Source organism: Lissotriton helveticus, chromosome 9, assembly GCF_964261635.1.
Source record: "Lissotriton helveticus chromosome 9, aLisHel1.1, whole genome shotgun sequence".
In the NCBI taxonomy this organism is placed as follows: domain Eukaryota; kingdom Metazoa; phylum Chordata; class Amphibia; order Caudata; family Salamandridae; genus Lissotriton; species Lissotriton helveticus.
Genome location: NC_136070.1, coordinates 649,274,058 through 649,286,850, shown reverse-complemented (window position 1 = coordinate 649,286,850; position 12,793 = coordinate 649,274,058). Strand labels below are relative to the sequence as shown.

Genomic DNA, 12,793 nt, shown 5'->3' with positions numbered 1-12,793 from the left:
CTACTAAACCACATATCACACTCTCAACACAGTGTATTTCCCAGGCAACATAAACCACCTTTGTATCCTGACACAGGGAATGAGTGATGGGCGACATTGGGCACCGCTGTTCTGAAAATTTTCCCATTACCACTGTTTTACGACTCTAGATCCCTATTCCAAAAGTAAGCTGCCTGGAATTAGTACCTTACAGCACACTTCTCTGTGCTAGACTCCACTTTCTGAGACCTCATTTATTATCAGTTCAGGGTGTGATAAATAGGTACCAAATACAAGAATTGATGGCTGGGTTACACTTGCGCTGGGTCACAGTGATATCTATCAGGATTAGAACAATCTGGAAAGCTCCATGGATACGGTTTAGGCCATCTCTCTAAACACAACAGGCATGATCAAGTCGATGCCCTTTTATAAAGAACAGTGTTTATCCTGAGCTAACATCGAAAACAAATTTTCAGTTAAATGAACAGATCACAAATCGCTGTTTTTTCTTCTCTTTCTTTCTTTTATTTCATGTGATGAATGTTCATAAAATTTCTCTAGCCGACACGTGTTTCGTCTGAACTGGTGTTTATCCACAGACTTCTTCAAGGCTTTTTTTTCATCCAATTCGACCTGTAAAGTTTCTTTCTTGTCACCCCTACTGCAATGTTTTTAGGGGTTGATATATCCAATAAGTCAATTTTCCGCGTTCTTCCAGCCCGTTAATAAAAATGGTAGTGTCAGTCTATTTTCTCCGTTCTATATCACTCGGGTATTTTCCTCCTGTGACGATTTCTCGTCTCCAACAAAAAGTCTCTCTGGCGTTCAGCACCCTAAACTTTACAGGTCGAATTGGATGAAAAAAAAGCCTTGAAGAAGTCTGTGGATAAACACCAGTTCAGACGAAACACGTGTCGGCTAGAGAAATTTTATGAACATTCATCACATGAAATAAAAGAAAGAAAGAGAAGAAAAAACAGCGATTTATGATAAATAGGTACGCCCACTTACATTGCAGGTGCCAAAGCTATCCTTTACCAATGTACGTTTTTACACCCATCACAATAGGTTTCAGTACCAGAAGCAATTTTGCTTCCCAAACCCTTCCTAACAAACTATAAACAAGAAGAACAGTTATTGTTCTCAACCCACATTCTGTCAACTCTTATGTGCTGTGTTCATGTTTGTCTCTCAGGGTGGGTCTGCACTCTTGCTTTGTGAACTTCCCTCTCTTTAAATATTTAAGGTGATTAAATCAAAAAAGGCGAGAGTTGCTGGGCTTCTCTGGCGTGTCACTGTTAATTAAGAATAACAACATTTATTGACAGATCACAAGGGTGGCCATAGGTTGTTCATTTGATAAAAAATGCTTCCTTTCTACACATAATAGTGCTGGTGGAGGGTGTTCTACTCAAGTTTGAAATTGAGGGAGGGTAGTGGTGTCTTCAAGATAAAGGGCTGTCTGTTGCTGGCACTAGCCTAAATTCAAAGTATACTTGTGGCCCTTCCTCATAATTAAGGCTCCCTGTTTTCCGTTTTTACTGATTTTTACAAATAAATACAGACAGAAAACCATTTATTGTCCTGTCAGTATTTATTTTTAAATGTGTATAAAAACGGAAATTGGGCTGTTTTGGGGGGGATTCTAAATGCCGTCAATCATGACTGCCAGGCCAAATCTGTGCGGAATGACAGGCAAAGGGATTACAAAAATTAAGGAATTTTAGTTAAGAGCCTTAAAACAGCAGTAGATTTGCACAACCTTGATACTAAAATGTGCATGTTTTCTTATAAGTGCATATTTTATCATGTGAGTGTGTATATATCATGGAAACCGGTCAGCCAATCAGGCACGAGTTTACATTAACAAGTTGAATAAATGCAGGAATATAAACATTTCAGCTTCATTTAAAAAAAAAAATATATATATATATATATATATATATAGATAAATGCAGGTAAAATTAGCAAAAAATAAATATGGATATATACAGACAGAGATGACAAAAATATAAATGCCATAAAACCGGGAGCCCTACTCATAATTACTGGCATTTTAACATTTCACAGCGCTTTGACTCACAGGGGTAGTAGCACTACTTGCTTAATTGACCCAAGAAATTGATGATATCACATGGCTTTACCTGCATTTATGTTTGTTGGTTTTAAGGTAGGCGTGAGTCCTCCCACAAGCCACGAGCATGGGCCACATCCATATTCACTAATTCTTAGCAGCATGCCCCAGGGCATGTTTGTGAGCCACTGCAGTCACAGTGGTTGACAATGCACATTGGGGCCTGCGTGACAATTGTATGCAAAGGAGCAGATCAAGCAACTTTGCTTTGTGCCAGCTTTGCGCCACTGCAAATGATTAACATTGCCATAAATTGTAAAACAGCTGCTGAGAAAGCCAACACAAGTGTCTTCAAGCTCAAAGCATTTTTTTCTGCACATTCATCAACATCCCTGATGCTAATTTTGCCCTCAAGTGTCCCTGAAATCAATACAAATACATGGAGAGTTGCCAAACACATTAAAATGACCATATGTCTCCTTATAATTTGCCAATTATCCCACAAGTGCCAGAAAGGCATAAATACTGGACTTCAGGAATGCATTTTCAGATGTATTTGGTATGTAAAATAAGTACCGACCTATCTCTAACTTCTCTACATTGAGATTGCTTTCAGGATATCAGGATACTAATTGTACTTAACTACGGGGATATTATTTTTGGTTAGTACAATAGCATTTATCAAAACCTGGAACATATGGATTTTTAAACTAGATGACAACATTAAATATCCCTGTGCCCCTCTGCACGAAATCACGTCATTTAACATTTGAGGGCTGTAATTTTTTTTTGATGTATTCTCCTTTTTCCCAAAATGTATTTCAGTGAGTAGTCGAGACATATCCACCTTTACTACTTTTAAGACCCAAAAATTCTTTACAACTTTTTCGGTGTTGGGGGAAAAATTTCTATGCATTCACAAGTTCATCTGCTTGTTACCAGGCACCACATTTTAGAACATAGAAATATGTCTGGTCGGAGAGAATTTTAAGATATTTTTGCGCTTGCTATTTTCTGTCTCATCGTTTCTGGGATAAATCTAATAGAAATCTGACTATTATTCGGAAAGTAACTAGAATTTGTATCCCGTAGGTATGTGCTTGCAGCTCTGCTGGGCTACACTGACAGCGCTTTATAATTTTCTGCGAGACTTGATGACACTAGGGGCCTCATTTATGAAAAGTGACGCATCGCTGCGTGAAAACAGTGATGCGTCACTTTTCACTGCGCCCTCTTTGCGAGACCAATGATGCGTCATATTTACAGTATGCTGCATCATGGCGCAAGGAGTTACAGATACGTCAGTATTTCTGACGTATCTGTACAGCGCAAAAGTGACGCATTGCTGGAGTGTGTCACAAAACTGACGCAACTCCAGCAATGTGTCCTTTCACATGGGGCAAGCCCCATGTGAAAGGGCTTGCGTCAGTCTTACGCCTGCTGTGAGGCAGGCGTAAGAAATTGACGCATTTGTGTCCTAGAAGTGGCCAGTGAAATCTTATAGATTTCACTGCGTCACTTCTATGACCCTGTCTTGCATCAGAACACCCCACCTGCATACATTATACCTTGCGTAGGTATAATGTAGTGCAGGGGTTTACAAAGTGACGCATCTACCTAGATGCGTCACTTTGTAAATATGGTGCAACAAGGCACATTTTTTACGCTGCTGGTGCGTCACAAAAAGTGACGCACTGGCGGCGTAAAAGTGACGCACAGCCTCATAAATGAGGCCCTAGACATTTAAAAGGACAAGACCATGGGCATGAAAAGGATTCTACCAAAGAATGGCATACCTCTGACCAGATTGGGTCAATCGACCGTAACATGTCTTACTCACCATGTCAAGTGGTGAACTGGAATTGTCTTGCTCTGTCAAATTTTTATCATAGCAAGTTCAGTAGAGTTCAAAGCCTGCCTTCCAGCCTCTTGTTTTTGAAGCAGCTCCTTGGTAGGAGTTGCTTTGAGGATAAAAACTGAGATGACAATGCCGCTATCAAATCAAAGCAGGGGTGTTTTGGGGAAATGACACAATGGGACACATGTACGAGAAAAACGGCGGATCGCGCTGCTATGCAAAATTTGGCAACGCCGCCCTCTGACATTTTCAAAATGCAGGGATGCTCCGTATTTACAAAAATATAGTGCAGCCCCTGTGTTTCCCCTAGTGCTGGCACTTGAAAAGCTATCGCTGTGTTGGCTTAGCGGCAATATTTTTATCGCCGAGCTGCGGCGATTTTTATCGCTTAGGAACCTTGCTATTATCAAGGTTTATCTCCTAAGCGATAAAAACCGGCCGTAATGCATGAATATCGCTGAAAAGTCAGCGATATTCATGCATTACCGAGCTAATGCTCTTAGCCATGTTATCCACCTACCATTGGATAACATGGCTAAGAACTGCTCAGGGGCAGGTGTTAGCTTTTGGAGATATTTGCGCTTAGCGCGAATATCTCCAAAAGTTGGTAATAGGAGATAGCGATGTTAGCGACTGTTTCCAGTCGCTAACATCTTGGCACGCCCACTTTGCATGTCATTAGTGATAAATTTCACTGACATGCAAAGCGGGGCCCAAGATGGTCGCTATCTCCTACTAGCTGTCGCTAACTGGTGTTAGCGACAGCTAGGTAATGGGGAGATAATTTTATCTCCGCTTTCTTGGCTTTTAAAGCCAAAAAAGCAGAGATAAACCCCCTTGATAATATGCCCCAATGTCTCAACCGGATTTAGTAAAAAGACAGATATACGGGTATGTACGAGACATTACAAGGTAGCAAAGAAAGGAGAGACTCACTGTATATTTTCAAAAGTGCTCGTGGCAGATCATGGCAGCGCAAGCACCGTGCCCCCATGTTGTAAGGGTGCCTGCGCTGCAGGGGCGATTGTTTATGTGCAGTAAGGGATACCTTCTTGCACATAAACAATCAATAATGGTGATTTGCTCTTTCTGTGTGTGCTGCAGAATGCAGCACACACAGAAAAACCAAAAAACAAGGGGGCATATTAGCAAGAACCTCGTTAACATTATGGCCGTTTAAGCGACAGGAAACTGCCGCTAAAACGGCGATAATGGGCTTGCTAATATGCGTTATAGAATTCCAATAGAAGCTCATGTTAGATGTGCAGGACATCTAACCTGGGCTTCTATTGGAATTCTATAACGCATATTAGCAAGCCCATTATCGCCGTTTTAGCGGCTGTTTCCTGCCGCTAAAACGGCAATAATTTTAACAAGGTTCTTGCTAATATGCCCCAAGGAGAAATTAATACCTCCAGATGTGGCCTTGCTCGTCAATCATGTAGATGCAAGCAAACATTTTCAAAAGTTGTCAATGGGAATATAAACATGTATTAAACTTTTTAAATTCTCAACTCAACCCTACACTTTTCTCTTCTAGATACATTTGCCAGCAAAGTGGCAGCCGTCCAAGACCAATACGCAGATGCATCCATCGGCAATGTGACCGGCAGCAACGCAGTGAATGTCTTCCTGGGCATTGGTGTGGCCTGGACCATCGCTGCAGTGTACTGGGCCAGCAAGGGCAAGCCTTTCCTAGTAAAGCCAGGTACCCTTGCCTTCTCTGTGACCCTCTTTACCATCTTCGCCTTCGTTAGCATTGGAGTGCTAATGTACCGTCGGCGCCCATCCATCGGGGGCGAGCTTGGGGGCCCAAGGACTGCCAAGGCCCTCACCATGGTCTTCTTTCTCCTTGTCTGGTTAACCTACATCCTGCTAGCATCCTTGGAGGCCTACTGCCAAGTCAAGGGATTCTAAAGGCCACAGCTGAAGGGGCATGAAGACCAAAGACTCAGACGCGGTAGGCCCATAAGCAGGACCTTGATATCTGTCATCCTCCCTACTCCTCCAGCTTTCTGAGGAGTAAGGGAAACATGTGGAATTGTCAAGGAACAAACCTGAAGTAACCCAAAGGGTGAAGTCCAAACTATAATATGCAGCATATTCCAGACTTTGACGAGGGTGAGTGATCTAGAACCTGTCAGGCTACCAGGTGTCCTCAGATTGGGCCACACCTACCCAGTTACCACCCATCCCAAGGCAACTTGATGGAAGGAGACTGATAGCACATATTATATAGGGGGAAAGCAGGGAGGGATTGGGGGAAGATTTTATTTATGGGTCAAAGAGTATGTGCATATGTGTCATGTCCGTTTGTGTTTTGTGGGTATTTTTTATGTGGGGCTAGGGGGTTATGTGCCTATCATGAACTGTAATAAGAGACTTAAGTCTGTTATTGGTAAAAGCAGCATCTGAATGAGGGGATACATTCTACATTCATCTAGATAGACAAAGGAAGAAAAAAAAGAATGAAAGAACAAAAGAGACAAAAAAAGAATGAAAATAGAAAAAGAAAAAAGGAAAACGAACTAAACGAGGAAGAATGTATTAATCTGTAAACACAAAGTACAAACTGATTTAAAATAAGAGAAAATATACTGAAAAATAATAATGAAATGGAAGTGGAACATGAAATGGAGAGGGAAAGAATGAGGGAAATAACTATGACAATGTTGGAACAACACATGAACTTGACTCCAAGCCCCGAGCTGACACCTGTGCTTCCAGAGATGCCTCTGTGGTTGGAAACAGTGGAGCTTCACAGCTCTACACTCAGAAAACAAATGGGTGCTGAAATATCGTTGATGTTGTTCCAAAGACCACAGAGTCGTCCAGTGTCGTAAGTTGTTGTTCGTCTTGTTGACTTCAGAACTCAGATATGGCAGCTGTCTCTCAACAAGGACTTCCTAAATGGGCTACCAAGAGTCAAGTGCCCACAGCACAATGCATCCCAAGGGGAGAGACTTTCTGAGGTGGGGATAGGGCACCAGAGCCCACTTCTTTCACAAGGCTGGTGTGGACATGTAAGTGGTGACAAAGATCCTTCCAAGGCACAGCGCTTGTTCGTTGTTGGCCACCATAGAATTCCCCTCTGCATGACAGTGGGGCAGAATTCGAGGTAAACATCATCTCTGCACAGACAAATGGAGAAACCTGAGCAGGAGCATCTGGAAGGGTGATGGCCTGGGGGGGTCTCCATTGTAGCCCATGGAAGTGGTCTGGGTGAGAGGATCTTACAGTAACTGGGATACTCCCAGGTATCACTTGCTAAGTGTTTCTTAGATAAGCCGAATATCCTCTGAGCCTATTTCCACCAATTGGCCCCTGCCCGATAGAGAAACTCTACAAAGTACCCCTTACCTCCTCCCAAGACCCGGCTTGCTCCAACACCTAGTTCTGTCCTCTCAAACCCTTACAGTTTCTGGAGCCTTTTCCCAGGATGGCACAATCCACAACGCCTGTAGTTGTTCTGCCAGATGACTCCCTGTGGTGTGCCAGGTTAGATATTCGGGATATGCAACCCCTTCTCTTCTTCCAAGCACAGTTCATGACTCTCTTGCAAGCTCTAGACAACTTTTCTGGGCAGTCTTTATTTATGGACATCAGATTCACCAGTTCCTTTCTTATCTGACTCGGGCTTGCCAGCCTCTATCACAAACAATGCCACTCTCTTCCTGATTTTCAATCAATCAATCAATCAGGGCCTTTTAAAGTGCTCTGCTCACCCGGGAGGGTCTCAATTTTTAGGTGCTAAGTTACCTGTTTTGTAATACCTCCTGTTTCGTCTACAAATGCACAGACATAGTATAGAACACCTCATCCTACTTCTCTTTTTCAAATCATCTCCTATGAACCCAGCTCTACTACATCAACCGTAGCAGTCCCCACCTCTCATTGGTTCAGAACAATAGACCTGGTTCCTGGTGGTCCTAACACTGTTATACATTCTTCAACTAGCAATCTTCCCACTGCAGAAATGTTGTTTTGTAGCAGTTTTCTGGCTCTCTTGTTTGTGCCAATTAATTACTATTATAATCCTGTTTCCGACTCGCTTGTTGACTCACATTCTGGATTCTGCATTGTACTTTGTTCTTACTGCCTCCTGGTTTTAGCTGTGTCTTGACCTTCAGACATTGGGTTATCTGCTTTGATGTCCTTATTTGATTCTAATTATATACTTGAAAGTATCCAGCAGCTACTATTTAAAGTTTAATCAAGAAAAGAGCCAATGGAATAAATTCATAGGCTCTTGTGATTTATTTCACAATTTTTCTAGGTTATTCCGTAAATGCAGCAACATTCAATTCATGTCAAACATTAATGACAACACAAACTGATGACATTTTCAACATAGAAAATACAAAAACAATTAACAAATATGAAACAGTATCTGCAAATGTGTTTAATACATTGATAACCTGTTTGTAATCAAAGGACAATTAAAAAAACACAAAAAGGGTACATAAAGCATCAGTCCATAAATCACAAACAGCAATCAAGGGGGAGTAGCAAGTCGCAGCTTACTACCACTATTCATACTCCTGCCTATATGCACAGCTCTGGGTATCCCATGAATTTGGTAGATAGTGGCTTATGGAGGGAATGAATTAAGCCTTCCCCTAAGCCAATAGGGTTTTCTTTTCCCAGACGCTGTTGTCAATGCGTTTCTAACCCCGTCAGCAGTCGGGTTTTCGTCAGGACTTGAACGTGGTGTGTTCTTATGTTGTGGAAATGAAGATGTTCCTACTAATTCGAAAATTTCTGGCACTGGAGTTGACGGTGGTGCCTGCATAAATGGCTATTTTCAGTTGTGCAGGTTGGTGCATCAATTCAGTTGAAGCTCTCTTTTTACGGGCATCTTGGTGTGTTTGTAATTAACAGGAACAGAGCACGTCCAAGTCCTGACAAACACCCCTGACTGCTGACGGGGTTAGAAACGCATTGACAACAGCGCCTGGGAAAAGCAAACCCCAGGAGAAGGCTTAATTCATTACCTCCATCCTGTTTTTGATATATGGACTGGTGCTTTATGTACCCTTTTTGTGTTTTGGTAATTGTCCTTTGATTACATGAAACTTATCAATGTATTATACACATCTGCAGATACTGTTTCATATTTGTTTATTGTTTTTGTATTTCCTATGTTGAAAAATGTCATCAGTTTGTGTTGTCCTTAATGTTTGGCATGTATTGAATGTTGTTGCATTTACGGAATAACCTAGAAAAATTGTGAAATAAATCGCAAGAGCCTATGAATTTATTCCATTGACTCTTTTCTTGATCAAACTTTAAATAGTAGCTACTGGATACTTTCAAGTATATAATTATTAGTGGTCTATTCCGGTTAGCTTAGGACCCAAGCCTTCCTTAGGTTACTTATTTGATTCTAGGCATTCTATTTTGGTCACCCTGTTTTATACAGACATGCTGAAGCCCTTGCTTTCTGTACCGTACACGCCCTTTTACCTGATTGGTTATCCACTGGATCCAGATAATGTTATCCCTAATTTCTTGCATGGTTCCTGACTGTAGGCCATACATATCAAAGCTAGTCTCTTTTCTAGAAATTCTGGATTATTGCAAGGTCATGAGTTTCCTAGCTTTAGATTATGTATTACTCCAGGTTCTACATGTTCTTTATGGGCCTGGTCTTTACCGCTGCATCCTGTCCTGCTCCTGATTCTAGATAATGGCTCTGACTGTTTCTGGATCTAGAAACTCTGATACAAATGGTTTCTGATTCCCTCCAATTTGTGTATACACCGTTTATATTACACTTCATTCTATCCCCATGTGTCTAAGAGTTACATCACACTTGTTTCAGTCTGGTTCTGCATTATATGTATTATATTGCATCACTGACTTTTATTCTAGATTTATTGTATTCAGCAGGTCCCTCACCCTGATTCTAGACTGTTTATATTACTCGCGGTGGCTCGGTCTGCGCTAGAGTGTCTGCAGTAGGCCATGCCTCTAACTCTGGTTCTAGAGACTTTCTACTATTCCTGGTGCCTGATTCTTTCTGATACTAGATGATATATTTTATCTGATTCAGTCTCTCTTTTTAAACTATAAATAAAACCTGGTTCCTTGTTGAGGTTCGAGGCTTCCGCAATTAATCTGTCTCTACTCCTGGGTTCTCTATTTTATATTTGGTCTCCGTTTCTGATTCTAGACTCCCCCAATGGTCGTTGGCTACCTCGGTCTCCCGATATTATGTAATATACTTAGTTCCAGATTCCTGTACTAAACCCTATGTCTCATTCTAGACATATTGCCCTCCCATTCTCATTCTATGGCTACATTTCCACTGTGTGTGTGAAAAGAGATTTGACATTATGTTTGCCCAGTCCAAAATGATTTCAATATCTTTTAATAGACTTTATGCCATCAGTCACAACTTCTTCTGGGGACTCAAAATGCTTATGCATTGTACCATATTAACATTCTTATTTTAGCCCAAAAGAATTCTTAAGCCATGTGTTGTTTTCGATTTACCTTATATCCACACTCGACTCTGTCATGGTAGCTTTTGATGCCACAAATCTCACACTGTAACTAAAATCATAAATTTGAATGTAATCCTCAGCTTCTGCCTTCTTCATAATATCTGATACTGTTTGTGGTCTTGCAGGTTCTTCAGCTTTTTTAAGATTTACTGTTAGTATGCGTTTTCTGGGAACACGTTCCTACACCCACAATTTGAACTTGTCAGTGCCAGCGTTGCCATGCCAATACATGTATTGTGAGTGCTTGAAATGTCGCTAGATGGCTTATGATGTAGACCGGTCTTAAGTTCTATCATTTGTCTACGATTATAGAGTGTCCACAGGGGTACACAGTGCTTTATTTTCTAGACTGTTTAGTGTTTGCTCAAGTTTTGGAACAAGTGGTGTTCCTGATACTAGACTTGCGGTCTCTACCTCTGTGTCATCGCAGTTTCCTTGTTAGCCGTTACTCTACAGCCATTCTCATTATGTAACCCCTTATGGTTCCAGGTGCATAAACATTTGATCTCTTCTTCAAGGTACCGGGTAGTAATATCATTTGTGCTTCTTTCTGGTTGAGTTTGTCTCTGAACCATCTTGATAGAATCTCGCTGGTGTTATTTCCCTCATTCACAAAACACAACACCATCCTTACAAGGATTAGCTACCTCTGAGGAACTACATGTTCATATGGTCACTTCCGCAACCCTCTCTTGTACTAGACTCTCTCTGGTAAATCTTTATGGTTCCAGTGGATTCCCATAGAATGTTTTCTTTCTTTATGTATTCGTTCCAGAATTACATCTTGAGCATCCCACTACCTAGACCTCAGAGCACCCTCTGGTTACAGGCCACTTTCTCAGAGTCCCATCTGGCTCAAAGCCACCAACCCCTTCAAATTCCCCTCAATTTTCACACCTTCCTAGCAGAATCCTCAGACTCCAACCTCCCATCCAAGAATTTCTCTCCATTCCCCGCTCTCAAAATCCACCCTTGTTCAAGCCTCACTTCCCAGAACAACATCTGTTTCCAGTCAACCTTACCAAATTCTTCACTGGATCCAGGCTCCCTTCTGATTTCATCCTCTCTCCGCGATATCATTAACCATTTTCCTTTTTGAAAATCCCATCTGTCACTAGGCACCAGACCAGTGGTTCCAGACTCCCTAGCTCTAGCTCCAGATTCCACTCTCAGGTTTTTCTTTGGCTCAATGCCTACTTCTAGGAATCTCCTCTGGATTTAAGCTATTCTTTCCATGGATCCTTTCATGCTGCAGGTTCCAAAGGTCCCTTCAGCTTTGAGCTTCAATCCAGAATCCCAGCGGACGACAGGAGGCTTGCAGAATCCCATTTGACTCCACGCCACACTTACTTGACGAATCCCCGCAGGCACTGAGCCCACAATTTCACCTCCAACTCCAGGTTCCCAGATTCCTCTCTGGGTCCACCCTCTCCTAGTATGCCCGCTGGCTCTCTCCCCTCGACTCCCAGAATCCCCAGCGGCTCCAGGCCTTCCCATTCAGAATCCTCACTGGTTACAGGTCCTATCCAGCATGGCGGTCTTCCTCGGGCCTGGCACCTTTCTGTTCTTCCATTTTGGAATCACTGTGAATTTAGGTTTTGATGCTAATGTACGTGTTTGTGGTTTTCCCTGTGCCTGATCTCTGTGATCCTGTGTTATTGAGCCATTGTTTACATTGTGGGGCGTGGGGGAATGAGGTGCATTCACTGATGGGGCTGGGGGAAGGAGTCCATGTTTCACTGATAAATGCCAGGTTTGGAGAAGCAGCAGCATCGTTCTCAGCAGTGAAAGAAAGGAAGCCATGCAGGACATCTGTGAGCTGTGTAAGGACGAATCCACCTCAACAGGTCACATTTGCGCCCAAAGTACTTTTTTTTAAATGACTTTCAGTCAATTTTGTTTTGTTCTTTCACGTTTGCTCGACGTCTACGGCTCTGTGCAGGGTTTCAGCCTCAATAACTCTTTTCCTGTGTGAGCCTATACCTGCCGCGACACAGCCAATGTTCCCTGGTTATTTAGAGCACAGTTGTACACCTTGAAATGGTATTCAAGCGATGAGGTGGTGTGCATTCAGATCAAAAGCGCTTTTGAGAATCTACAGTACTGGAAGTTTAGGACTATGTGTTTTCACAGTAGGCCTTGCACAATCTGACCATATAACTAAGTAAACGAGGAGAGCTTCTCCCCTAGAACCCACAGATTGACAAATATAAGCTATGTATGTTGCCGTGGCATTTACCTCCCAGGGTATAACATAGAAGGAAAGTACTCAATGTATTCGAAGTAAGACTTATCAATGTTAAGAGTTATTCATGTGTTTTATCCTATGCTCTGCACCAGGATAATGTTATCCTATAGAAGGAAGAACAA

General features: G+C 42.0%; 1 protein-coding gene across 2 annotated transcripts in view; it reads left to right on the top strand.

Annotated features, from left to right (window-relative positions):
* The window catches only part of LOC144782903 (sodium/calcium exchanger 1-like), a 369,404-nt gene extending 363,573 nt beyond the window's left edge, over positions 1-5,831 (top strand). For both annotated transcript variants that reach the window (XM_078662150.1, XM_078662151.1), the window contains exon 6: positions 5,455-5,831. In XM_078662150.1, coding sequence (XP_078518276.1) covers positions 5,455-5,831 — 377 coding nt within the window. The remainder of the gene's footprint in view (positions 1-5,454) is intronic.
* The last annotated feature ends 6,962 nt before the right edge of the window (positions 5,832-12,793 follow it).